Below are 26,793 nucleotides of genomic sequence, written 5' to 3'. Positions count from 1 at the left end.
CTGGGTAATTTAGTGAGACATTGTCTCAAAATAAAATATAAAATAGACTGGGGATGTAGCTTAGTGGTAAAGACCCCTCGTTCAATCCCCAGTACTGGAGAAAAAAGGTTTTGACTATACTGGGGGAAAAAAAGTTTTGACCTTTTTGAAATTTCTTGGGGGAGAGGCACCATGAACTACACTTTGAGAACCTTGAATTAGATTATGATATAGTAACAAATGGTCCCAAAATTTCAATAGTTGACAATAAAGGTTTATTTGCCCAGGGTTCTGTTCCATATCATCTTCACTAAGGAACACAAGTTTTGACATTCACAGCCTCTAGCTGGGATGTTTCTAGTTATGTCAATGTGGAAAAGGGAACACAGCCAACCATCCTTGCTCTTAAAGTTTAAAAGATTTACTTGTTTTTTGTTTGTTTGGGGTACTGGGGATTGAACTCAGGGCACTCAACCACTGAGCCACATCCCCAGCCCTATTTTGTATTTTTATTTAGAGACAGGGTCTCACTGAGTTACTTAATGCCTCACTTTTGCTGAGGCTGGCTTTGAACCCATGATCCTCTGTCTCAGCCTCCTGAGCTGCTGGGATAACAGGCATGCGCCACCACGCCTGGTTAAAGCATTTACTGGGAAATAATGTGTTTTTAATTTTTTCTTATACAATACCTTTGTTTTATTTATTTATTTTTATGTGGTGCTGAGAATCAAACCCAGTGCCTCACACATGCTAGGCAAGCACTCTACCACTGAGTTACATCCCAGCACCTGTGTTTTTTTAAATTTGTTTTTTCGGTCATTTGTTTGTTTTGTTTTTTCTTTTTCCAAGAGTCAATGCAATTCACTTGGCCACAATTTTGTTTGTAAGGGCTAGAATGTGTACTTTTCTTGAAGGGAGGGACCCCACTGGAAGGGATACCTACCATGTGTATGTGCTATAAACACATTTATCATGGTGTAGAAGAGTACAGAGGAGGCAGGGCACCGAAGATAGCAGGAAACACTTTTATTTGGCGGCAGCCAGGTTCAGAAGGTATAGCTTTCGCTGTAATCAATTAATGCCCCCAAACCCCAAGTTCAGGCTGTTTCAGAACTTTATACCCCGCATGTAAGGGGAGGGGGCCCAGAAGTTCAGTCTGTGGAAGTTCACACAAAAGCAGCTTTTTCTTTCACTATCTGGGCAAGTTAACCCTTCAAGGAAAACACCTGAGGAGGGGACAACTTCTTCTCCCCTTTCTTTCCTCCCCCTGCCAGCTGTTACCAGGGAGCCCAATTAGTAATCTCTTCTCTATCTTTGAAATGTAAACTTATCTGTGAAGCTCAGGCCCAAGGCCAGAGGCCTAGTTAAAAGAATCTGTTTTTCTTATCACACTCTGCATTCACAGACACACTTCCCTTGAAAACCTTTACAAATTGTTTTACATATATAAATGTTGATGAACTATCATTTACTATCATTATATATATATAAAATGATAGTTCATCAACATTTATAAATGTTTTTGAAAAAATTAATAAAGAGGTGTTCAGCAGCTGGAGTGCTGATCTCTTTCAGACCGGTGGCTAAATAAGATAGAGTAACAGGAAATAAGAAGTTTAACTACATTGAACTCTTTTGTAGAGATTCTTTTGCTGATAGTCCTAAGATCAATTATGGTGAAAATTTCTGGAGAAGTTTAATTAAGATTTCCTGTGGAGGAGGGGTTGCCACTACAATGATGTTTGAAAAATATTATTCTGGTTGTTGAATGGAAAATGGATTATACTGGAGACAGCAGGAAGCTACTCAAGAGTAGAAGTAATGTTAGGAAGTACTTTAGGCAAGAAATGTACCTTAAATTAGGGTGGCACCATTGGTCTGATTCAAAATATACTTACGAGTCAGAGTTAGTAGGATCTGTTTCTGGAGTAGGGATGAACTTATGGGAAAGTACTGAAAGATAACTTAGGTGTTTGGTTTGAGCAACTTGGTGAATGACAATGACATTTAGTGAGATGAAGACTGGGAAAAAATTAGTTTTGTTTTTTTTTTTTAAAGAGAATGAAACAAGTGTTTAATTTTGAAGATGTTAAGCATGAGGTGCCTGTTAGACATCCAAATTTTTAAATTATTTCACAGACTCCTGAATATGTACATCTGGATATCTTGGTGTATCAGGGGTCCACTTTGTGCCTTGAGTATAAAGCTTTTTGCTTGACTTCTGGTGGCTTATTTTAAAACTGACATTTTTTCTTCTTCTTTCTTCTTCTTCTTCATCCCTTTCCTGACAGCAGGGGAAACAAGCTTAACATTCTTCCTGTTCCAGGATAAGCTATAGTGTCCTTCACAACACAGAAGATTGTCACTACCCACAAGAATAAAGAATCCAAATCTGGGAAATGTAGCAACATCTCATGGACACCCAGTGGACACTAATTAATCATATATACTGTTAGTATTTGGATCCCAGCTCTTGTATTATTCTTTTTTTAGGGGTACCAGTGAACTCAGGGTCACTAGACTACTGAGCCACATCCCCAGCCCTATTTTGTATTTTATGTAGAGACAGGGTCTTACTGAGTTGCTTAGTATCTCACTTTTGCAGAGGCTGACTTTGATCCTTCTGCCTTAGCCTCCCAGCCTTCTGGCACACATCACCATGACAGGCCCCTGTATTATTCTAAAGTCCTGTGTTCCCCCTGACCAGGAGCTTTTGGAACAGGAGTCCTATGTTTCTTTGCTAGCAAATCAATAAAATATTTTACTTTTTCTCAAAACCTTGTCCCTGTTACTGCATTGGCAAGGGAGACAAGAATTGAGCCTTCTGTATCAAGGAGCTGAGGAGAGATCAGAGTTAGAGGCATACATTCTGGGGACATTAGCATATACAATTGGAGATCTCCTAAGGAGATAAGGAAGAAGACTAAAGGACAAATCTTTAGAGCACTCCAACAAGTATAGAAGATCAGTGGCGTTGAATCCAACAAAGAGAGCTTGAAAAGGATTGAAGTAAGGTGAAAACCTTTGAAGTAAGGTGAAAACCAGTGGAGTGCTGTATCATCAAAACAAAGAGAAGAAAGTATTTCAAGGAGAAAATAGTCCATGTTTTAGAAGTTGGACACAATGAAGATAGAAGTGTGACCATAGCATTTGGAAAGATGGAATTCAGTGGACCAGAACATGCACGGTTTAAGTGGAGAGGTGAGGATCAAAATGTAATTTTAAAAATTTAAAAAATCCGGGGGGGGGGCAGGAAGTGTGCTGGGGTTGTGACTCAGTGGTGAGTGCTCACCTAGCATGCCTGGGGCACTTGGTTCGATCCTCAGCACCTCATAAAAATAAAATAAAGATATTGTGTCCACCTAAAACTAAAAAATAAATTGGAAAAAAAATCATGGCTGGTGACGCACACCTATAATCTCAGCAACTCCGGAGCCTGAGGCAGGAGGATCACAAGTTCAAGTTCAGCAACTTGGTGAGATGCTATCCAAAAAAATAAAATTAAAAAGAGGGCTGAAGGGCTGGGAATATAGGTTAGTGGTAGAACAGCCCTGGGTTCAACCCCCAGTATCCTTCCCAAAAAGTGCGGCGGATGGGGGTGGGGGAGGTGAGTGCTACATTATTGAACAACAAATGGCAAATGGAGATAACCTGTTAGTTTTTTTGTCAGAGAATGGAGAAAAGAAGGGGAACAAAGGTGGGAAGACGAAATGCTGTATATGAAACTTTTAGGTAAACTGCAAAAGTCTATAAATCTTAGGATTATTCTGTTATTTATTATTCGAACTCCTAGAAATTTCAAACCAGACAGTGTGAAGAATCAGTAAAATGCTTCCATTAGATCCCAGCTTGCCGGCCATTAGGGCGCAAAGTCCTCCAGCCAATGAAACCGCGAGCTCTGAAAAGCTAGCTTCAGAGCCTGGAGCAGAAGGCGAAGTGGTTGTAGAAGTGGGAAAGGAAGGATAGGCCCGATTAATATTGTCCTCCTAGGGACACCGTAGGGCAAATTTGCGGCTATTGCACTGGGAGGCGGAGCCGGCAGGAAATTTAAACCGAAGCCGCGGCGAAGGGCGCTTGTAGTTGCACTGAAACGACGGGATTCAGGAGTCTCAAAGAGCCCGAGGGCCCTGCGAATGCAAAACAGAGACCTTGAGGCCCGTGTACGGAGGCCGATAAGGAGCCGAGATTTGATGTGTGAGCGGGGAAAGGGTACGGATGCCGGGAAGGGGAGAAAGGGGTAAGAAGGAAGGCGGCAGGGGTCATAAGAGTTGAAAAGGTACGGGATCGGGAAATGGGTTTAGGAATTGAATGGATCCGTGCTGAAACTGAGGAGCGTGGAGGAGCCCAGGAGGGGTTTGCTGGAGAGCAGGGTACTGGCGTTGAGGCAGCAGAGGTGGAAAGGGGGCTGAGAGACTGTAGGGAAAGAGCCGAGAAGGAGGGACGGGAATTGAGATGTGCAAGGAATGGCCAAGAGGTCTTGGGAATTGGGGGAGCAGAATGTGGCGGAGGGGGCGGAGGGACTGAGGGACCAGAGCCTTAAGGAGGCGGGGGAGTTGAGATGGAATGTGGGTCCGAAAGAAGTCGCGGTGTCCAAGGGTGTGGAGTTTGGGAGGCGGAGGCCCGGGTGGGAGAAGGAGGGATGGAAGATGGAAGCCTGGGGAAGAGAGTTGAGCTGCTGCTGTTTTGTCCTTTCTCAGGCGACAGATACCTCCGGCTGGAGAGTTCCATGGCTGAGAGTAGGCTCCCTGTTAGGGACCCAGGTGGGTAACCAGTCAAAAATGAGGGTGCAGGGTCACAGTTACTACCCTTGCCTCAGGGCCTCCTGGAAGGAGAAATTTTATCCCTGTTGGAGTCTTCTAATTACTTAGTGGTTTTGTGTGCGTGTGGGGGGAGTGGGTAGGGGTGATGGTGTCATAGATCATTTAGGAATTGATGGTAAAATTTATGGAGTAATTTATTAAGCCCATATTCATGGTTATTTTATCAATAAACTTTACATAGATACCCAGTTAAAGTGTTTTTTTAACACATAATTACCCCTGCATACCTTTTCTCCTGTTTCTTTCAGCATCTCTTACTTTTAGTTCTTGATTGTTACATTTTAAGTAATAATACATTTGAATAAGTTACTTTATTCATCCTTCTCATATCATGTTACTTACTTTTGGATCTCGTTCTCTTTTTGCTGGAGATCCTTCTCCAAGAGTATTTTCAAAAGGGAATTCTGTGTCATAAACTTTCTGAGGCTTATATGCCTGAGAATATCTTTATATCACTCTTGTATTAAAATCCTTGAGTAATCACAGTATTTTCATTTTGCAAAAACTAGATGCCCTAACCCTAATCCTGTTAAAATCATGGCTGTAGCCTTCTGCTGGGCCTAAGAGAGGTTTTGAGAAGGTAACTATTCCTTTTAAAGGTTTTCAAATAATTCTCTTTTTAGCTCACTGTTTCATTCTAGCATTCTCCTGTATTGGTCCCCCTAATTTCAAGACTTTTCGTCCCTAATTAGCTGTTTCTTATTGGCTTAGGATCTGGCTCCTGCTGGTCTTCCTGTCTGGTTTTACTCACCCATCTACTTTCCAATTTCCAAAATTTTATAGCATCTTTTCTTGCCAGTGTCTTTTTTTTTTTTTTAAGTTGTAGTTGAACACAAACACCTTCACTTATTTATTTTTTTTATGTGATGCTGAGGATTGAACCCAGGGTTTCACGTGTGAGTTGAGTGCTCTACTGCTGAGCCACAACCCCAGCCCCTTGCTAGTGTCTTTATACAGATTTTTTCTTTCTTTCTTTTTCTTTTTCTTTTCTCTCTCTCTCTCTCTCTCTCTCTCTCTCTCTCTTTTTTTTTTTTTTGTTGTTGTTGTTGTGTGTGTGTGTGTGTGTATGTGTTTGGTGAGGTCTGGGACGAGAACAGAAGTTCTTTATTCACCCTATATATTTATTCAGAAGTCTGAAACATTATTTCCTCTTTAAGTATTTTCCACCCTACATTGTTTATTCCCCCTTTACAAATGCCTCTGCTGTTCTTGACACTTCTTTCCCTATCCTCTGTATTTCTTTTTGTATGTTTATGTCATTGAGAATCAAACCTAGGGCCTCAAGCATTCTAAGCAAGCTCTCTACCCCCCTTATTCATATTTTACAACTGACTTGTCCCCCAGTGTCCTTTTTCTGGTTTAAGATCCAATCCAAGATCATACGTTGTTTTGGCTGTCATAAAAACTTAGTCTCCTAAGAAGAATTTGTCCTTCTTTCTTTGTCTAAATGACCTCAGTTCTTTTGAAGCACAACTGAACAACCCTCAGTTTGGACTACGCATTTTGGTATTTGATATTGTGCCCTTTTCGATATGTGTCAGGAGGCACGTGAGTCTCATTTTTGGTCACATTGACTTTAATCACACAATCAAAGTGGTATCTGCCAGATTTCTCCACTGTAGTTACTGTTGACTACTTTAAGAGATACCTTGAGACTTTGCAGATATGGAGGGTTAAATTTTTTCATAATAGTTTTATTGAGATATGGCCCACATGTCACACATTTTACCCACTATAAAGTGTACAACTCTGTGGCTTTTAGTATATTCATAGAGTTGTGCAGCCATCACCAAAGTCCAAGTTTAGAATATTTTTATCACCCCAAAAAGGAGCCCACACCTACTAAAATCATTCCCAATTTTCTCCTAATCTCCCAAGCCTAGATATCTGCTAATCTCCTTTCTGTCTCTATAAGTTTGCTTCTTCTGGGCATTATCATATAAATGGAATCACATAATATATACTCTTTTGTGACTGATTTCTTTCACTTAGCAATATGTTTTCACAGTCATCCAATTGTACCATGAATCACTGTATCATTTTTTCTTTAAATTCTGGGCATCAGACCAACCTAGGGCCATTTGTATATTAAGCGTGTGCTCCACCACTAAATAACACTTCCAGCCCCATGTAATTCCCTTTTGACATTAAATAACATTCCATTGTACAGATATAACTACATTTTATTTATTCATTACTTGAAGGGTGTATTTGACTATTTTGAGTAATACTGTTTATTTACAAGCTATAATGTAAAATAACATCAAAAACAAACCAAGCCAGGTAGCTTTTTAAAAATTGTCAAAGCCTGGTTGTGTTGGCAAGCACATATATTCCCAGCTACTCAGGAGAATGAGGCAGGAAGACCACGTGAGCCCAGGAGTTTAGGACTAGCCTAGATAACATAAGTAAGACTCCCATCTCGAAAACAGCGAATGGTAATAATAAATAAAATAACTTTAAAATATTCAAAACCCCTCATTTTAAATTCCAATTTACTAGACTGTGTATTAGTATTAGCTATTCTGGGTTAAGTTTTTCAAGTATGTGACGTGTCTTTTCAATATATAGTTTCAGGGGCTGGGGATGTGGCTCAAGCGGTAGCGCGCTTGCCTGGCATGCATGCGGCCCGGGTTCGATCCTCAGCACCACATACCAACAAAGATGTTGTGTCCGCCGATAACTAAAAAATAAATATTAAAAATTCTCTCTCTATCTCTCTCTCTCTCCTCTCTCACTCTCTCTTTAAAAAAAAATATATATATTATATATATATATAGTTTCAGATATGGCTTTTTGCCAGGTGCAGTGGTGCATGCCTATAATCCCAGTGACTCAGAAGGCTGACATGGGAGGATTGAAAGTTTGAGGCCAGCTTTGGCAACTTGGTGAGGCCCTGATGTAAAAAAAAAAAAAAAAAGTACTGGAGATATAGCTCAGTGTTGGAGTGTGTGTGTGTGTGTGTGTGTGTGTGTGTGTGTGTGTGTGTGTGTGTCTTTGTCTTTTGGTACTGAAGATTAAACCCAGATGTGCTTAACCACTGAGCTACATTCCCAGCCCTATCTATCAATCTATCCATATATATTTAAATATATTTTCCTATTACTACTATTATCTTATTACTGAAGATTTTCCTGAGACTTGAGTGTTTAATGATTTGAGTGATTTTATTATTAGGATTTTTTTTTAATTATTGGAATTTTTAATGGAATTAATAATGGTGGTGTTGATAACTACTTGTTAATTTTAAGAATATAAAGAACTGGGTAATATTTCAGTTTAAGGAAATTGGTTTAATATGTGAGGCTTCTATAGGATTAAAGGCATTATATAGTTAGGGAATGTTTTAAGATTTCTTCAAGTTTTAACATTGCATTATGAAAATTTTCAAACCTGCAGCAATCTAAAGAATTTTAAAAGGAGCTCTCGTAGGCACACAGCTTAAAGTTTCTTGTTGCCATTTTAACATGTTTGTTTTATCACATTCCCATTCATCTTATCTTCCCTTTATTGAACCTGGTGGTGGCAGGCTGGGGATGGAACCCAGGGCCTCACACACGTTAGCAAGCACTGTGCCACTGAGGTAAGCCCCCAGCTCCTATCCAATTTTTTTTTTCCTCATGAATTTCAAGTAACTTTTAGACCTTAGTACATGTTCCTCTAAGTGGCTTAGCATGCATTTAATTGATTAGAATTCCATATTTGTATATAGTTTTTTCTTTTGATGAAAATTTATATACAATAAAGTGTACAATTCTAATTTTTAAAAATTTGATCAATTTCATTCCCCAGTGCCTCCCCTTTCCCTCCCCTCCCTCCCCTGATCCCCTTCTTCGGGTCTATTGGTCTCCTATTTTTTAAAATTTGTTCTAATTAGTCATACATGACAGTAAAATGCATTTTGACACATTATACACAAATGGAGCACAACTTCTCATTCCTCTGGCTGTACATGGTGCAGAGTCACACAAGTAGTGTAATACATGTATATAGGGTAATAATGTCTGTCCCATTCTACTATCCTTCCATCCCCACAGCCCCACCCCATCCCTCACTCCCTTCTGCACAATCCAAAGTTCCTTCATTCTTCCCTATCCACCACCCCCAACTATGGATCAGTGTCCACTGATCAGAGAAAACAGTCAGCCTTTGTTTTTTGGGGATTAGCTTATTTCATTTAGCATGATATTCTCTAGTCCATCCATTTACCTGCAATGCCGTCATTTCATTTTTCTTTAGGGCTGAGTAATATTCTATTGTATATGTGTACCACATTTTCTTTATCCATTCATCTGTTGAAGGATATCTAGGTTGGTTCCATAGTTTAGCTATTGTGAATTGAGCTGCTATAAACATTGTGATGTGGCTGTATCACTGTAGTATGCTGATTTGAGTCCTTTGGGGATATTGCCAAGGAGTGGGATAGCTGGGTCAAATGGTGGTCCTATTCCAAGTTTTCTAAGGTATCTCCAAACTGCTTTCCAAAGTGGTTGCAGCAGTTTGCAGTCTCACAGTTCTTTTTTTTTTTTTTTGGGGGGGGGTGTTGGGGATTAACCCAGGGCCTTGTGCATGCAAGGCAAATTCTATACCAACTGAGATATATCCCCAGCCCTCCAAAGTGCACAATTCTTAAGAGTATTTCTCTGGGTTTTTATTTTAAAGCTATGTTGAGGTATAAATAAAATTCATATTGTACACAAATGGAGTGTTACTCTCTGTGGCTCTTTAGTTAATTTTCAGAGTCGTATAGTTAGGACTAAAATCTAATTTGAGAACATTTTCGTCATCCCCAAAAGAACATCATGCCCTTTTGCAGTCATTCCTTATTCCTACTCCCAGACCTGAGTAAACACTAATCTACCTTTTCCATATATATTTGCATTTTCAGAACATTTCATGTCATTGGAATCAATATATAATATTTGTGTCTAATTTTCCTCACTTAGCACATTTTTGAGGGTCATCCATTTTGTACCATGTATCAATACTTTATTCTTTTTTATTGCTAAGTAGTATTCCATTGTATGGATATACTACAGTTTGTTTATTCATTTATATTTGAATTGTTCCCACTTTTTGGCTCTCATAAATAATACTGTTATGAACATTTGTGCATAATTTTTATCTAGATGTGTTTTTCTCTTGGGTACATATCTTGGAATAGAATTGCTTCATTACGTGTTAACTCTGTGTTGAACATTTTGGGAAAGTGTCAAACTCTTTTTTTCACAGTGACTGCACCATTTTGCATTTCCACCAGCAGAGTGTAAGAGCTCTGGTTTTTCCACATCTAAGTTTCTTGAAGCTAAGTACACTAGCTTTGAAGGTGTCTCTGTGTTCCCAGAGCCTAGCACAAGGCATAGCGCACAGACTGGACTATCACTGAGGGTTGTCACTGAGGAACTCTTTCTTACCCCAAACTTCTTACTGTGCTCCTCTTTGTTGTTTTTTTAGGGGCTCGGCTGGGCATCTCCAGTTGTCTGGGAAAATACCAGAAAAGCTCACGAGGTGCTAGGAAACAGCCATTTTCTGGAAAGTCCTTTTACTTGGATCTGCCTGCTGGCAAGAATCTCCAGCTTTTGACGGGAGCCATCCAGCAGCTGGGTGGGGTACGTAAGCCGTTTCTCTCCGGTGATCCCGTGATCTTTTGTGGGTGACTAGTCAGGAGCTGGTGAGGGATTTTTATTCTTCCCTCTCTCTTCCTCCCTTAAAGGCTTTCTTAAGAAATAATTCACATACCATAAAATTCACTCATTTGAAGTACACAGCTGGGTGCATGCCTATAATCCCAGTGACTCGGGAGCCTGAGGCAGGAGGATTACAAATTCAAGGTCAGCCTGAACAATTTAGCAAGGTCCTACATAACTTAGTGAAACTCTGTCTCGAAATAAAAAATAAAAAGAATTAGGGATGTGGCTCAGTGGTTTTGGTACCTCAGGGTACCAAAAATAAAAATAAAAATGGGCACAGCTTAGTGGGGGTTTTGTTTTGTTTTTTGGTTTTTGGTACCAGGGATTGAACTCAGGGGCACTCAACCTGAGCCACATCCCCAGCCCTATTCTGTATTTTATTTAGAGACAGGGTCTCACTGAGTGGCTGTAATCTGCTGGGATTACAAGCATGTGCCACCACGCCCGGCTTTGGTTTAGTGGTTTTTGGTATGTCAGTCCTCCATATTCATGAGCTCCTCATCCATGGATTCAACCAACTGCACATTGATATTTTTTAAAAATTGTGTCTATGCAAACTTTTCTTTTGCCATTATTCCCTAATCAATATACTAACAACTATGTGGCATTTACAATACGTTAGGTATTACAAATAATCTAGAGATAATTTAAAGTATATGGAAGTATGTGCATAAGTCATATGCAAAGACTGTGCCATTTTACATCTAGGGTCTTGGTACCAACTCCCCATAGATACTTGGGGACAACTGTATTCACAGGGGTGTTCAAATCATGTTATCCCATAGTCAATTTTAGAACATTTTCAGCACCCCAGAATAGAAGCCCCGGGGCTGGGGTTGTGGCTCAGAGGTAGAGCACTCACCTAGCATGCATAAGGCACTGGGTTTGATCCTCATAAAATAAAATAAAGATATGTGTCCACCTATAACTAAAAAATAAATAAGTAAAATAAAAAAGAAGCCCCACATTTAATATCAGTCTCTCTGCATACCCCTGGTCCCTGGCCCTGGGTAAACACTCTACTTTCGGTCCTTGTTCTGCCATTGTTTTCTTAAGCTCATTTTCTATATAGTTATGATCATGATTGTGTGTGTGTGTGTGTGTGTGTGTGTGTGTATTTTGATTTGGTTGTCTTTGAGTACTGAGATTGAACCTATGGCACTTAACCAGTGAGCAACATCCCCTGCCCTTTTTATTTTTAATTTTGAGACAGGGTCTCACTCAGTGGCTTATGGCCTTGCTAAGATGCTGAGGCTGACTTCAAACTTGTGATTCTTCTGCCTCAGCCTCCCAAGTTGCTGTGATTATAGGCATGTACTAGCAGCTATGATTATATTTATGTGGTGTTGAGAATCAAACCCAGTGCCTCACCTGTGCTTGGTGGAGTGCTCTACCACTAAGCCACAACACCAGCCCGGATTATATTTTTGATTACCAACTTTTTAATCCATAACTTTAAAGCATTGGCATTTTCCTGTCTTTATTGCCTAAGTACACATTATTTGTAATGTTATACAGTATAATTTTGGGGTTTTTTTTGAGGGGGTTACCAGGGATTGAACTCAGGGGCACTCGACCAATGAGTCACATCCCCAGCCCTATTTTCTATTTTGTATTTTATTTAGAAGCAGGGTCTCGATGAGTTGCTTAGCACCTCACCATTTGCTGAGACTCGCTTTGAACTCACAATCCTCCTGCCTCAGTCTCCTGAGTCATTAGGGTTATGGGTTTACAACACTGTGCATGGCCTACAGTATAATATTTTTGAGTGGATTGTTGATTTATTTAATAGCTACCTAATAAACATTTAGATTATTTCTAATTTTGAGCTCTTAGAAATGACACTGGTGAACAATTTTGGTTGAATCTATTAAAATATCTTAAAAGTATATATCATAAGGTAATTTTAGTAATAGATTGACACTACATATCTCTTATGTCTAGGAAATAGTGTGATAATGCTCAACCCAAAAGAAAATCATAACTGAGGAAACTGCATGAATATGTTTCTTTTTTTTTTTTTTAAAGATAGAGTGAGAGAGGAGAGAGAGAGAGAGAGAGAGAATTTTTAATATTTATTTATTATTTTTTTAGTTCTCGGCAGACACAACATCTTTGTTGGTATGTGGTGCTGAGGATCGAACCCAGGCCGCACACATTCCAGGCGAGCGCGCTACTGCTTGAGCCACATCCCCAGCCCCGCATGAATATGTTTCAAATGCGGAGGCTCTTTGCTATCAAACAAACCAGTAACTTAGCAATACAGAAACTCAGGGCAGATAATAGAATAAGGATCATGCCTAAACTGGCCCATAATTATATTACTTACTTTTAGGCTGGGAATGGTGGCACACACCTACAATCCCAGTGGTTTGGTAGGCTGAGGCAGGAGGATCACGAGTTCAAAGCCAACCTGAGCAACTCGGTGAGACCCTGTCTCTGAATAAAATACAAAAAAGGGCTGGGGATGTGGCTCAGTGTTAAGTGCCCTGGGTTCAATCACCAGTACCAAAAAAAAAAAAAAAGGCATGAACTTTAGTCTCTTTTAGCTCCTGCCACATAAAAAAACACATCAGAACTTGGGCTTAAAAACAATACTTTAGGGGCTGGAGATATAGCTCAGTTGGTAAAGTTGCCTCCTATGTACAAGTCCCTGGGTTCAATCTCCAGCATCACAAAAATAAACAAACAAACACACAAAAGCAATATGTTAGTATTTGCATTGTTATGTGGATGGCTGCATAGTTTAATGGTTTCATTGGGGCTCACTCCTGTAGCTGCATTCAGCTGGAGGGTCAGCTGGGCTGAAGGACCAAAGTGATTTCCATCACATATCTGGCACTCTCTAACTTTTTGTACAATGTATGAGAAACTTCTTACCTTCTTATTTACATTGAACACATCTATAGCATTGTGTGTATTTATAGAAAGCTAGACTAGCTGGTTTACACAGTGGATACATGGCACCCTTCCCAGAAAGTGAAGTGGGGGGCTACAAGGCCTCTCAAAGCCTGCATTCTAAAATTTTTATATATTACATTAGCCACATTCTATTGGTCAATGTGTCAGATTTAAGAGGTAAAAAAGTAGGCTCCAGTTGGGCACAGTGGTGCATACCTATAATCCCAGCAGCTCCGGAGGCTGAGGCAGGAGGATCATGAGTTCAGAGCCAACCTCAGCAATCTTATGAGACCCTAAACAATTTGGCAAGATCATGTCTGTAAATAAAAAATTAAAAAGCCTGGAGATGTGGTTCAGTGGTTAAGCATACCTGGGCTCATTCCCCCGTACCAAAAAAAAAAAAAGTAGGCGCCACCTCCTAATGGAAGGAACAACAAAGTCACATTCAAAGTAACGGGTATGCTGAGGTGGGAGGAACATTGGCCATTGAGCAATTTATGGAAGATAAACATTGCTGTGCTCCTATCCTCCAATACTTCTTTTTGCCATAACGAGGAAGATAGATGTACTCTTTCAAACTATAAAGATTTTTAAAATTGTGGAAAATTTATTTTTAAAAAATGCCATTTTAGGGCTGGGGCTGTAGCCCAGTGGCAGAGCACTTGCTTAGCATGTGTGAGGCACTGGAGTCAATCCTCAGCACCACATAAAAAACTAAACAAATAAATGCATGCTGTCCAGCTACAACCAAAAAACAATTTTTTTGAAGTTTTTTAGATGGACACAATATCTTTATTGTACATTTATGTGGTGCTGAGGATCAAACCAGTGCCTCACTCATGATGGGCGAGCACTCTACCACTGAGCCACAACTCCAGCCCACAAATTTTTAAAAAATGTCATTTTTAACCATTTTGGTTTTGTTTTTGTTTTTACTAGGGATTGAACCCAGAAGCACTCTACCACTATTACATTTCTGTCATCCCCCATATCCACCCCCGCCTTGTTTTGATTTTGAGAAAGGATCTCTTAAGTTGCCAACATTGGCCTTGAACTTGTGATCCTGCAGCCTCTCATGACACTGGGATTACAGGTGTCTGCTACCATTCTTGGCCATTTTAGCCATTTTGAAGTGTATAGAGTTCATTGGCATCATTACCCTTATACTGTTGTGTAACCATCACGGTGGTTCCAAACTTTATCTCTTCCCAGCTCCTCATTTGTAGGTGTTTAGTTGATAGCTCGAAATTTGCCATAGTGATTAGCCCAGAAATCAACAAATGTACAGAGCAGTTTTCTTTATTCCCCAGAGTGTTGGTCTAAGTATCTGCCCATTCAGTGTTTATTTCTGTTATGTTCCCACAAAGGCAAGTTAAATGTCAGTATGCTTCAGGTACTGTGCTGAGTTCCTGGGATACCAAGATAAGTCAGTGCTCACAAGAGGTTTGTAGTCTGGTTAAGGTGAGCAGATACCTATATTATAGCTGAGTGTCAGTCAAACCCTTTTTTGTTTCACTTTTTATGCTCCTTTTTGTATTATGGTCAAGATAACAGCAGCATTTGGATGCCCCAGTGTGTCTTACACAGAAAAAATCATGGCCAAACCAAGCTACTCTTTTCTTGCACAGCACCTCCAGTGTGTGTGTGCAAACTCAGACCAGAGAAAGAACTCAAAGCCTATGGCCTGGGTCAGGAACAGCAGTTCCTGGAGGGATATATAATATATATATTTTATTTCATAATGATGTTTTCTTGGGGACTCGTTGCAGAGGTGCATTTAGTCTATTTAAAGACATTGATTCTGGAACTTCTGGCAGCCAAGATTTCCTTTTCCAGCTTCTTGATATTGACAATTCTACATCTGCTTTTTGGTTTTCAGCCACTTCTGTGATCTGGTTTCAGGTAATTGAGGGTTTTCTGAGCAAAGAAGTAAGTTACATCGTGTCCAGCCGCAGAGAAGCAAAGGCAGAAAGTGGTGAGACAGGCCACAGAGGCTGCCCCAGCCCCAGCGAGGTCAAAGTGGAAACATCCTCTGTAGCCAGTCCTAAAGGCAACCATTCCAGGCCTTCACAGAAACCTGTGCACTCGGTAAGAACCTCATGGGATAGGGAAGACGTGGTCCACAAAAAAAGCAAGTAGGCGTTGGTAAACCCTTTTAGGTAGGCTCTAGTTTGAGTTTTAGCTGGTTTAATTTAATTTCATTTGAATTCAGAGACTGATAATATTTTATCACAGTTCTGAATCTAAACACCTCAGCAATGCTCCATCCTCATGCTATCCCTCTATGCTCTATGTCACCCTTTATGAGGACTTCAGAGTCACAAGTTCAGAAACCAGAGGAACGTCCTCTATAAAGCAGAGAGGACTTGTTGGAATTGGCCTGGCTTGGGCAGGAGTACACCCAGGATGCAGCATTCCCTTTTTCATTGTTCTCATGTATGAACCTCCAACAGTTGGGACAATACACATGCCATCTCTTTGATATATGCACCATGGCTTTTTACCCCTGGACTTGCATGTTTGTTTTTGTTTAGTTAGGCTAAGATTAAGATGTCCATGAATATACCCTGTTCATGATGTTCATGATGAGGGACGAGTCTTCCAAGAAGTAAAGAAAAGATTTTATAAAATGAAACACTTGCTAACATTATCTGCTAGAGAGTCCAGAGACTCTTAAAGAAAGGTCTGAGAACATCTGTGACAGTTTGACCTTGCATATTTTCAAAATATCTTTCACCATTATGGTTCAGGCTGCCAATGGTGCAGCTACCTCTGTGTGATCTAAACTTACAGATGGGTTTATCTTTACCTCCTAAAGGTTCTCTAAACTCTCATTTCTGCCTATCCTCAGCTGATACTGCTCCAAACTTTCCAAGGGACATTTAAGACACTACCACCAGCTTATGTGTAAATATCTGTGTATATGTTTTGTGGCCTACATATTTTGTTTTCTTTCTGTCAGGTGCCTATGAGCAGAGGGAAGGAGCTTCTGCAGAAGGCCATCACAAAGCAGGTGAGTTGGGCCAGGCATGGTGGCTATGCCTTTAATCCCAGCAACTTGGGAGGATAGCAAGTTTGAGTTCCAGCTCAGCAACTTAGCAAGACTCTGTTTCAAATAAATAGGACTGGGGATATAGCTCCTTGGTAAAGCAACCCTAGGTTCCATTCCTAGTATCAAATAGCAAAAAGAAAAGAGAAAGAAAAAAAAGATGGGTATGAGTAGGCATGGTGACGTGACTGTAGTCTAATGACTTGGGAGACTGAGGCCAAAGGATTGCTTAACCCAGTTTGATGCCAGCCAGCTTGGGCAACAAAATGAGACCTCATCTCAAGACAAAAAACGATGGGAACCTTGACCAGAATGAGGGAGACTGTGCTACCAGACTGAACCAGCGTAGCTTCCGGCTTGTCAGTGAGAACCTCACTTGTAGTCATCGTGTGTACTTGCGGTGTACTGAGAGCTTCCCTCATAGAATCCTCCCAACAGAGCTCTCTTAGAAACACATGCTCCTTCATGGTCACGAGGTGGCTAGAGCAGAACATGTGGGCACATTTAGTGTGTGTCCTCCTAGATTGGCCACGCAGAATGGAGGACAGGGTATCTTCCTTGGGGATAGTATGCTCTCTCCCCTGCCTCCATCCAAATCCCCCCTTGGGTGACCCAGGGCTCTCACAGTAATGTCAGCCTGTCCCATCATGCTTTGTCCTTGTGGTGTTTCTACTCTGTCATTTCAGGGGAGCAGCAGCGGAAGAGGCAGTGGGAACAGCAGCAGCCTCCTGACCAATGCCCGCTCCTGGGGAGTAAGGGTCCTGCATGTGGACGGTACTGGTCCCTGCTGGGCACCTGTGGAGGGAAGCATTGATGACTTTAGGAAAGTCGGCTTTTAGAGGGATCAGGGCTGCATAAGCTTCCAGTATTGGAAGCCAGACGTACTCAGTTCCTATGTTGCTCCATAAAAGTGGGAGGGTGTGGGGCAAGCAGGATAGCATATAGCAGAGTGTGCACCTCAGAGGGATTAGGTAAACTGTCCACAGTCTCACCAAAATGAGCAGCATGGCCCATGTTCTGACCTAGTTTGGTCTGACAGTAAATGCTGTGTTCTTTTTTCCATATGGTTGCCTCACACTATAAATGACCGATTTGCTCTTGTGGTAAGTCTATAATAGAATAGTGTTCCATAATTGGCTTATGGAGTCTGATCTCCTGCTCAGCTCCACTCTGAGTCTGGGATTTTCCCTGATCTATTATAGAGGAGTTGATCTAGATAGGACAGTCTCCAGATGCCAACTAGGTGCTACCAAGATTTTTCAAGGGAATCAAAGGGCTGTGCAGAGGATGTTCCTGGTCTGGGGTGGAGGCAGGGACTCCACCCCACAGCAATGTCATCCTTGCCTGACTTGATCTCATTTTCTGCCTTTCGTGGTGCTAGGGAAGCTCCTGCCTCCTTAGCCCCTGCTGGGCTTTCTACCTGAGGACACACCTGCATAGCTAAAAGTTCTGGATTTTCCCCACAGATGCCACTCTTTACAGTCTTTGAGTCATAAGGCACTGCAGTCTAAAACTGAATTATATTCAAAGCTACAAAAAAACATGAAGCCAGTTTAGGTGGTTCCTGCCATAGAGGACCCAGCCCCTACCTCTGTTGTCAGGAGGTGCAGAGGTAACTTGTAGCCAGAAGGTGGCAGACAAGGATGGCATGATCCAGCTGACTAGGCCAGGTGACCAAGTTAGTCCTCCAGCCCAGAAAGGGACCATGAGGGATAACTAAGAAGTTTACGCCTCTGCTATGGCCTTTGTCTTCTCTGCAGAAATGATGATGCACATGCAGCAGCTGTCCCATGGTTCTTCATGTGTAAAGAAACAAGAACCGAAGCAGCAGGAGGTAGGTCAAACCCACGGGTGGTTTTCAGTGGACTCTGACAACTTGGTAAATCCCTGACCCACCTAAGCCATTGTTTCCTCACCATTCTGAAAAATGTAATAGGAGTGCAGCTCCTCTGTCACCTCATTCTGTATGTCCACAGCTTTACATTGCCCTTTCTCTCACTCTGTGGATGTCCCGTGTCATACTTACCCCACTAAGGCATTCACTGCAACCCTGGGCCAAGGACTGCACCTGGTCATCCTGACCTAGATAGAAATTCCCAAGTGCTCTTGACCTCCTGGCAAAGCTGTCATTATAGGAACAGTTCTTGGCCTGGGAATGAGCCCACAACTGGATGGACTGGGGAGGGAGTTGTATCATGAAATAGCAGCTGTCTTCCAATTCTGTGTTTAATTTTTCCTTTCTTTATCAGGGTTAGAACTCTGGGTACCCCATCAAGAGAGCCCAGGTTCACTTAAAGCTGCCATGTCTTCACCCAAGCCTAAATCTAAGGATCAAACCTGCAGATCTATTTGCATGGCCTGACGTCTAGGAGCAGAACTAATAGTTGTAGCAAACCACATCCAAAGTGGCTGGAGTTTGGGGGCTTTCCTTTTGCTAGATATATTTTTGTTCAAAATTCAAAAAGATATTCAGTGAAGTCCTCCTACTTCTACTCCCCAGCCACTGACCTGCCTCCCTGGCAAACAGTGGAAGCAGTTTTTCTGTGTCCTTCTAGGACTCTGTGCACATATAAGCCAGTTTATCAAAAATTCCCCCCTTTATACAAATGCTTTTTAACTTTACTTTGCTTTGACTTAATAACCTATTTTGTTGATATTTTGGAGTTTTTTGTAATAAGATTTCTACATAATCTGCTGATATGCAAGGGAATATGCTGGACTTCTTTGGCTTGTGTTTGCCCTCAAAGTGTGGCCTAGAGGAGTATCTGGAACCACCCTGGGCTCAGAAGCACAGGCAGTCATGAACCAACTGGATCTCTCATTCTGGTTCCCTTCCCCAGCTCTTTAGCTGATTATTTTATTCCATTTAGGGTTTTTGTTTGTTTGTTTTTATTGTAATATTTTTTAGTTGTAGATGGATAAAATATCTTTGTTTATCTTTATGTGGTGTTGAGGATTAAACTCAGTGCCTTATACGTGCCAGGCATGTAGAAGCCAGGGTCTCTGACAGCCCTACTTGGTCCCCCTTTCTTTGCCCTCTGTCCACTGTGATGTCTCCTTACCTAGGCATCACAACTGGGGTTGTACCTCACTGTTCTACCAGTGAGCTACAACCCCAGTCCCTCCATTTAGCTTTTAATATCAGCTTTATTTGACCTTGGTTTAAATGTTAGTTTTGGCCCACAGAATAAGGGTACACAAGGTGGCCACTGGAAACCAAGTGTCCTCATTCTGTTAGGTGACCTGAAATGGCAGCTGTGCCTAGAAAATAAAAGCTGCCCTTTAGTGAGCATCTCCTCTAAGTTGGCGCTTTCACTTGCTTTAGTTTCATCTGTGCCACATCCTGTGAGGTTAGAAAATGGCCCTCACAGTACTGGCCGTGCAGCTCCAGTTCCTACCCAGGCCTGAGGGACTCCAAAACTCTTCTCTACACAGTCCTGCATCTTTTCCTCAAAGAGCCAGCCGCCATTGAAATTCACAGAGAGGACTCTCCATTCCTCATGGCCCTGAGAGGCAGGGGGAGCCACTGTGCCCCTGTCTGCTGTAGCTCACAGCCTAGGAGTCGGGTTCTGCAGCCTCTCAACAGCAGGAAGCAAAGTGGGACAGACTGAGTAACTCCGCGTACCAGTCCCAGTTCCTCGACCCCCGTGGCTCCCTCACATCCTTAACCTATTTTCCCTTTCCATTTAGGGAACACATCCAGGAGTGGAGTCAAGAACGCGGAAAGGTCAGTATGGTAGCTTTTCCTCATCTAATTGCAATCCCTCCTTCTATAAACACTTCCCCACGACTCCCTCTGAGGCAGCATCTGTTCACTTCTCTGTGGCAGGAAGCAAGTCCAGGTTGTGTTTCCCCCTCATGTTTCCAGGGCCTGGGCCTCAGATTTCTGGGGCGAGAGAGGTATGCCCAGGTACAAATGCAGAGCTACTGGGCCAGGGCTTCTCCTTGAGAGTTGGGACCCCATGCAGGCCCTTTGGCTTCTATATCCTCCGGCTGTTCCTGGGCATTGACTGAAGTTCAGCATCCTTCTCCTGATTTAGTAGCAGTTTGGGGTGGGCAGTTTGACAGCTGCCTACCGTTTTCAGAAATGCCAAACTCCCCAAAACTGACAAACAGGCAGATTGATGGACTGTGTCTCCTGGCTTCTCTTGGACAGCAGGAGAGTTTCTCCCCCTGGATGTTTCTCCCAAAGATGCTCTTTAAGTGGCATTTATTCCTGCACAAGAAGGAGCTAAGAAAAGTCACTTGGCACTTCCTCATGCTCGAAAATCAAGGAAGTCTGTAGGGGAATTGGTTTTAATCATTGTCTGTTAATTAGAAAGACAAGAAATTGTCCCCAGAAAGTAATTAATGGGAGCTGCAGCCCAAGGAGAAAAGGCTGCTTTGCTTAGGTGCTAGGATGGCTTCCAGAGGGGTTAGGAATTCTGAGGTACCGGCCTCCCGAGGGAATCTGTGGCTGTTAGGTCTTCCTGGGCTTCCAGCCTGCCTAGACTACACCTCCGACAGGACTCCTAGTCACGGTGGGAAGATAGAGAGGTTCATAGTGCCCAACTGATTTTGTAAGTTGTACAATAACTAGCATAATAGAGGAGAGGGGTGGGTCACCTGACTCGGAATTTGTCTTATCAGCACCCCTTGCCCCTATTTTTTTTTTTTCAGGAACTTGAGATCACTGAACATACTTTATCCCTCTTCCCCTTTGCTCCCTCCCATAATCCTCATGAAGATTATGGGGAGTTTTCAGGTCCCTTAGGATTCTGAGATACCAAGAACCAAGGTCTAGGAACTTTGTGGACCATAACTCTGTATTTAGCAGAAATCAGAAGGGCCTAGGTCTCTTCCACCAGCAATGTTTCTAATGGTCGTGGTACCCTTGGTGGGTGACAGCCTCCAGAACATGCACACAGGAGGTCCTGCTGAGGGAGGACGCAGCTAGTGCTGCAGTTACTCTGCAGCCTCCGCTAGTGCAACTCACTCTCCCCAAGAGAGGCTGGAAGAGATGGGAGGGGTGCTCACCTCTGCCAAATGGAAAGGCACAGGCTCTTAGGCTTTGGCAGAGCCTTGCCTCTTGGAGCATTTCCTGTGTGTGTGGTGTGGGCTGTGCTTTAAGGCAGGCAGAGAGCTAATGTGTGCTTCTTCCCCTTCCAGTGGCCAGACTAAAGGCACCATTCCTCAAAATCGAAGATGTGAGCATGTAAGTAGAACCTCCTCTCTCCTCTTCCCCCTTCCCAGGCCTGCAGAGAGGAGGAGGGAGAGGTACTCAGGGGACCCAAGCTGACATGTGGACATGGAGTGCCTCAACCCTGCATCTTCATCTTCCCCACAATTTGCTTTCTTCCACTGTCGAAGAGAAGTCTCACACAGACCAAGGGGAGCCTCTGAGGGTGGCATTATGCAGTTGATACTCCTCTTGGAGATGAGTCAGAGGTTAATGATCCTGTGTGTGAATTACCTTCATTTAATACTCTCCTTTTATGAGCTCCTTGTGTCCCATCCTGGCTCATTATTGCTGCTCCTTGCTGGGTGTGTGCTGACACTTAATGTCGATTCATTTCTGGTCCAGTCACAGTGCTAGTACAGTCCACGACATCTTGGCTGAAGTATAAATGCATGAGGTGGCACTGGGGATTCCCTTGTCAGACCACCTCGTACATGATAAAGGCTTTCAGTTTGGCTTTGAAAGGCCCTTTTCAGGCACATATCTCATGACAGCCCTGAGTGAGAAACAGCATAAATCCATTCTTTCCTAGAGGGAAAACTGAGGTCAGAGAAGCCAGGGACTTGTACAGCCACTTTGCTAGGAAATTACAGCCAGGGTCCCTGACTGCCCTAATTGGTCCCCTTTACTTTGCCCTCTGTCCACTGTGATGTCTCCTTACCTAGAGCAGGAGGATCACCTTGATAATGTTAACCTGATGAGCCTTTGGCAGCCACCTTGGTTATCAGTGTCTTTGATACTAGGACAAAAGTCCACGTGAATCAATAGTTATTTCCTTTTTTTAAAAAGATTTAAAGGAAAAAAAGACCATTTGTGCACAACAGGGACTACTGGGACCAGAACTTTCTGGGTCCTTTAGCCTCAAGCAGGGCACTCCCAGAGCTCCAAGCCCATCTTCTCAATGGGCCTACATTCCCTTCTTAGTGTCTGCAGACAGTAGGATTGGCTTTGGTGGCCCAAAGGCACACGGAAGGCATTCTCTCCAGTTCTAGTGGAGTGAAGCACGTGCTCTTCAGCCCCTGCACCACAAGATAAACACAAGGAACTCAGATGCAGTGTCTGAGATTCTGCCGCTGCCTTGGTACTGGTACTGTACATGGCAGGCACAGGTCATATCACTGTCACCAGAGGGGTTACATAGCTTGTGTGTTCCCAGCATCACAGACCAGAGAAGAAATTCAAGCAGAACTGAAGTTTCTGGTGATTCTTTTCATGTGCTGTTTTGAAGCAGTAGCTTTTCAAAGCCTGTTTGCCTGACCAACATGAAACCTCCTAAGCAGAAAGTGTTAAGGGGAAAGAGAGGTGCCAGGATTGCAAGCACCTAAATGTCTTCAACTTCAGGCAAACTGCCAGAACCCTCCGTATAGGTCTGGCTATCCAGAATCTTCATTTGCACCTCTGTTTTTTGTTCAGAACACAAGCCCTCAAATGGTGCCAAGGACCCTCCTAGTGCAAAAAACACTTCCCTTCACAGAACGGAAAAATCACTGCTATGACTTAAACATTCTTCCATGTAGGTTCTGCCAGGTTAAAGTCCGTGAAAGTTGAAGGGGCAAGAGGCAGAATGGGAAGAACCAGCCCAGGAATCTGTAGTGGAGGTTTGTAGTCCGGTCTTGGCCACTTACTAGTCATGAGCTCTTGAGCAAGTCACAGAGCCTTTTGGGTTTCCTTTCTTCTGTCAAATTGGATAAGACCACTTATTCCATTCAGCCCAAAGGGTGCTTATAAGATTCAAACAAGCATGAGTATGTACACATTGGGAAAGTAGAGGAATGCGAGGCATTGCACACAATCCCAGCTACTCTAGAGACGGAGGCAAGAGGATTGTTAAGTTTGAGGCCAGCCTGGACAACTTGGCAAGACACCGACAAAGTACAAACAGCTGGGGAGGCAGCTCAGTGGTAGAGCACTTGCCTAGCGTATACAAGGTCCTAATTTCAATCCTCTTTACCACAAAGAGAAGAAAAGGAAGACAGAGACAGCATAGTTAATGGTACTAATTTTACCTAGAAAGGCTGGTAAGAGTTCTATTTTAGAACTTAGAAAATGTCAGGATTAGAATTCCGTAGAGAGGCTAGCCCCCTTCCTCATCGTCTCCCTTTCCCGCTATAGTCAAAGTGGAAGTTTTTTGTGTTTCAGGAAGTTTCGTCCTTTCCACCATCAGTTTAAATCCTTTCCTGAAATTTCTTTTCTGGGACCCAAAGATGCAAGTCCCTTTGAGACCCTGACAACCCCGGGCAGCTCACACTGTACCAGGTAGGTCTTTTTGATTCCTGAGTACCAAGGACTGGTGACAGGCCAAAGTCCTCCCCCTCAGGGCCCTGCTGGTCAGATTTGGGAATGGCCATCTGTTTGCACCTTTGGCAAAGTCTATTCTGGGAACTTAGCCCAGAGAAGAGAGGCACTGGGAGTATTCATCCATTTTATTTGGTGTTCTTCATCTCTACTAAGGAATTTAACTTAAGTGTCCAGAAGGCAATAGACTGGTTTCTCAAACTCAGATCTGTAGACCACCATTATGAGAGTGCCCCTATGGTGCCATTGAAAAGTGCGGGTTCTCTCTGGGAGTGGTAGCATATGCCTGTGGCACTTGCCAGTGACTCCAAACACTAAGGCAGGAGATCACAAGTTTGAGATTGGCCTGGGTAATTTTATAAGACCCTGTCTTAAAATAAAAAGGCCTAGAGGTGTAGCCCAGTGGTAGATGACCCCTGGATTTAACCCCTAATATGACAAAAAACATGGGTGTTTTTAATATCTCTGATCACATATGTATGTGTATATGAGACAGATGGTTCCTAGACTCAAGTCCACAACTATAGAATCAAAATCTCTGATCATTGAGCCCCAAAAGCTGCATTCCTAGAAGTTTCCAGGTGTTATCAGTGCACATCAAAGTTTGAGTCCTGTTAGGCTAAACACAAGGAATAACTAGGAATGAGACCAAAGGGACTCTACATTGTATGGCCATGGCGGCTTGTAGCCTTGTTTATGTTCATATTCCACAGATGTTAGAGAGTTTGAACTTCACTGACCAAAGTGGAAAAAGAATTCAGCTCATGTGGTGGACTAGCTGTTTTCTCAGATGCTCTCTAACTTCTGAGCCAAGGGCTAGTTCATGGGCTGTCTCAGCCCAAAAGCTCCTGGGATCATGGACAGCCTGTGAGCTTCTCATAGACAGAGGCTGTGGGTCAGGACATAGTGCAAATGAGAGGGGAAAAAGGAATGTGGCAGTAGATGGAGGCAGGAACTGGGAGAGAATGGCCTGAGGGTAAGTCCCAAATGTCTTCATTCTTTTCCTGGAAGGTACAACGGATACCAGGAGAGCCAGTTAGGAGGTGGCTCAGACAAAACAGGGTAGCTAAGCTTGGTATGACCTGGGGGTTGCAGAGGAGCTGGGAGGCCATAAAGGGAAGACAGTGAGGCATTGAAACTTCGGTATCTCCCTGGGCAGAGGATTGGGTCAGATAGGACATCAGGGTGCTCTGTGTGTGTGTGTGTGTGTGTGTGTGTGTGTGTGTGTTTGAATTTCTTCTTCTTTTTTTTTTTTTTTTTTTCATTTTTCCTACAAACTATTCTAGTGATGGCCTCTGCTGTCCCTACTTATTCTCACCTGTGGTTTCAGAGATGTGGGTGCCGAGAAGACAGATAAGAGAGGCTGCACACTTGGGCGCAGTGGTACACACCTGTAATCCCAGCAGCTTGGGAGACTGAGGCAGGAAGATTGCAAATTCAAAGCCAGCCTCAGCAAAAGTGAGGCACTAAGCAACTCAGTGAGACCCTGTCTCTAAATAAAATTAAAAATAGGGCTGGGGATGTGGCTCAGTGGTTGAGTGCCTGAGTTCAATCCCCAGTACTCCCAAATAAAAGAAGAGGGAGAGAGAGGCTACCCACACAGAGGCTTCACCTTCCTTGTTGCCTCTCCTGCAACCCTTGGACAACTAGCACCGAGGGTAGGACAAATTTGCCCATTGTGCCTGCTTGGCCCCTTGGCCATCTTGGTCCTTCCCCTCCCTCACCTGAGCTCTAGGCCTTGAGCAGCAGCTCCTCCCCTGGGGACCCTAGTAGTGACCTCTTTTCCCCCACCCTATATCTTTCACAGAGAACTTAAGGACCAAGAGCCAAGTGTTCAGTCAGCTGTGTGCACCATGCCCAGGAGGAGGAAGGGCTATTGCGAGTGCTGCCGGGGGGCCTTTGAGGATCTGCAAGTGGTGAGCCGCTTCCCCATTCCCCACATTGTTCTGAGAGCGCCCAGCCTGCAGTCTCCACCTTGCATGTCCTCCATTGAGGCTGGCTGGAAGTTCCTCTCGTCCCTTTCCAAACTTGTCTAATGCCCTCTGCCATCTCTTGCCCTGGACAGCATCTTCAAAGTGCCCAGCACCAAGCCTTTGCCCTAGAAGCCCGTTCATATGCAGAAGTTGATCGGATCATCGCCCAGCTCAGCCACAGCTTTATAGAAGTCCCTTCCCAGGCCAGCCTCCCCAGGTGAGTGCCATAGCTGCAGACACACCTGCATTTTCTCTCTCCTGTTGCCCTCCCCAGCTGGGAAGGAACCCTCAAGTTGGCAGGACCAGTCTATAATATTTTCCTCACCTTTCCACCATCCTCTATCCTATTTGTTTTAGGGGTGGCCATTGGCACAGTAGAGAGTGAGCAGTTCTGGTTAGCTAGAAGTGGACATAGTTCCTGAGTTCCTCTGGAAGGTAGTGAGCAAGGTCCTTCTCCCTCTGTGGAAGTTACTCTCAGAAAGAAGGATTGCCTGGGGTTTGGTGGAGATTCCCAGACTCATTGAGCCCAGCTTCTCCAGCTACCCACCAAGGGTAGACCCTCTCCCGCCTGGAGCTGTGGCTTCACTTCTCACCCAGGTTCAGCTTGGACAGCCAGGTTCTGCTACTGTCTGCACCTACCAAAGGGCACAGCCTCCTCTATGAAGTCATTCAGTAGAAGAGCCTCTACCCTGTTCCTCTGGTCAGCCCCAACCACAGGCCACAAAGCCAAGAGGAGCACACATCATTGGCTGCTCCACAGTATCAGACCAAGAGAGGCCTTTCCCAGAGAGGCAGCTCTCTTCAGCACTAAACCCAGAAGAGGCCACTTGCCCTGTCCTCAGCCCCAGCCCAAGAGGTTCCCATCTTG

General features: G+C 43.3%; 1 protein-coding gene across 6 annotated transcripts in view; it reads left to right on the top strand.

Moving 5' to 3' along the window:
• The first annotated feature begins 3,913 nt into the window (after positions 1 to 3,913).
• Dbf4b (DBF4B-CDC7 kinase regulatory subunit) overlaps positions 3,914 to 26,793 on the top strand; it is a 24,960-nt gene continuing 2,080 nt past the window's right edge. Inside the window, exons 1-12 of one of the 6 annotated variants that reach the window (XM_040268691.2) lie at positions 3,914 to 4,173; positions 4,677 to 4,739; positions 10,254 to 10,408; positions 15,293 to 15,478; positions 16,353 to 16,403; positions 17,126 to 17,213; positions 18,200 to 18,273; positions 20,130 to 20,166; positions 21,588 to 21,633; positions 23,797 to 23,913; positions 25,760 to 25,868; positions 26,018 to 26,142. In XM_040268691.2, coding sequence (XP_040124625.2) covers positions 4,113 to 4,173; positions 4,677 to 4,739; positions 10,254 to 10,408; positions 15,293 to 15,478; positions 16,353 to 16,403; positions 17,126 to 17,213; positions 18,200 to 18,273; positions 20,130 to 20,166; positions 21,588 to 21,633; positions 23,797 to 23,913; positions 25,760 to 25,868; positions 26,018 to 26,142 — 1,112 coding nt within the window. In that variant the 5' untranslated portion in view covers positions 3,914 to 4,112. The other 5 variants (XM_040268690.2, XM_040268693.2, XM_040268694.2 and 2 more) reach the window with 5 other exon arrangements.

The sequence above is a fragment of the Ictidomys tridecemlineatus genome, chromosome 3 (assembly GCF_052094955.1).
Source record: "Ictidomys tridecemlineatus isolate mIctTri1 chromosome 3, mIctTri1.hap1, whole genome shotgun sequence".
NCBI lineage: Eukaryota > Metazoa > Chordata > Mammalia > Rodentia > Sciuridae > Ictidomys > Ictidomys tridecemlineatus.
This window is presented reverse-complemented; position numbering and strand designations above follow the sequence as displayed.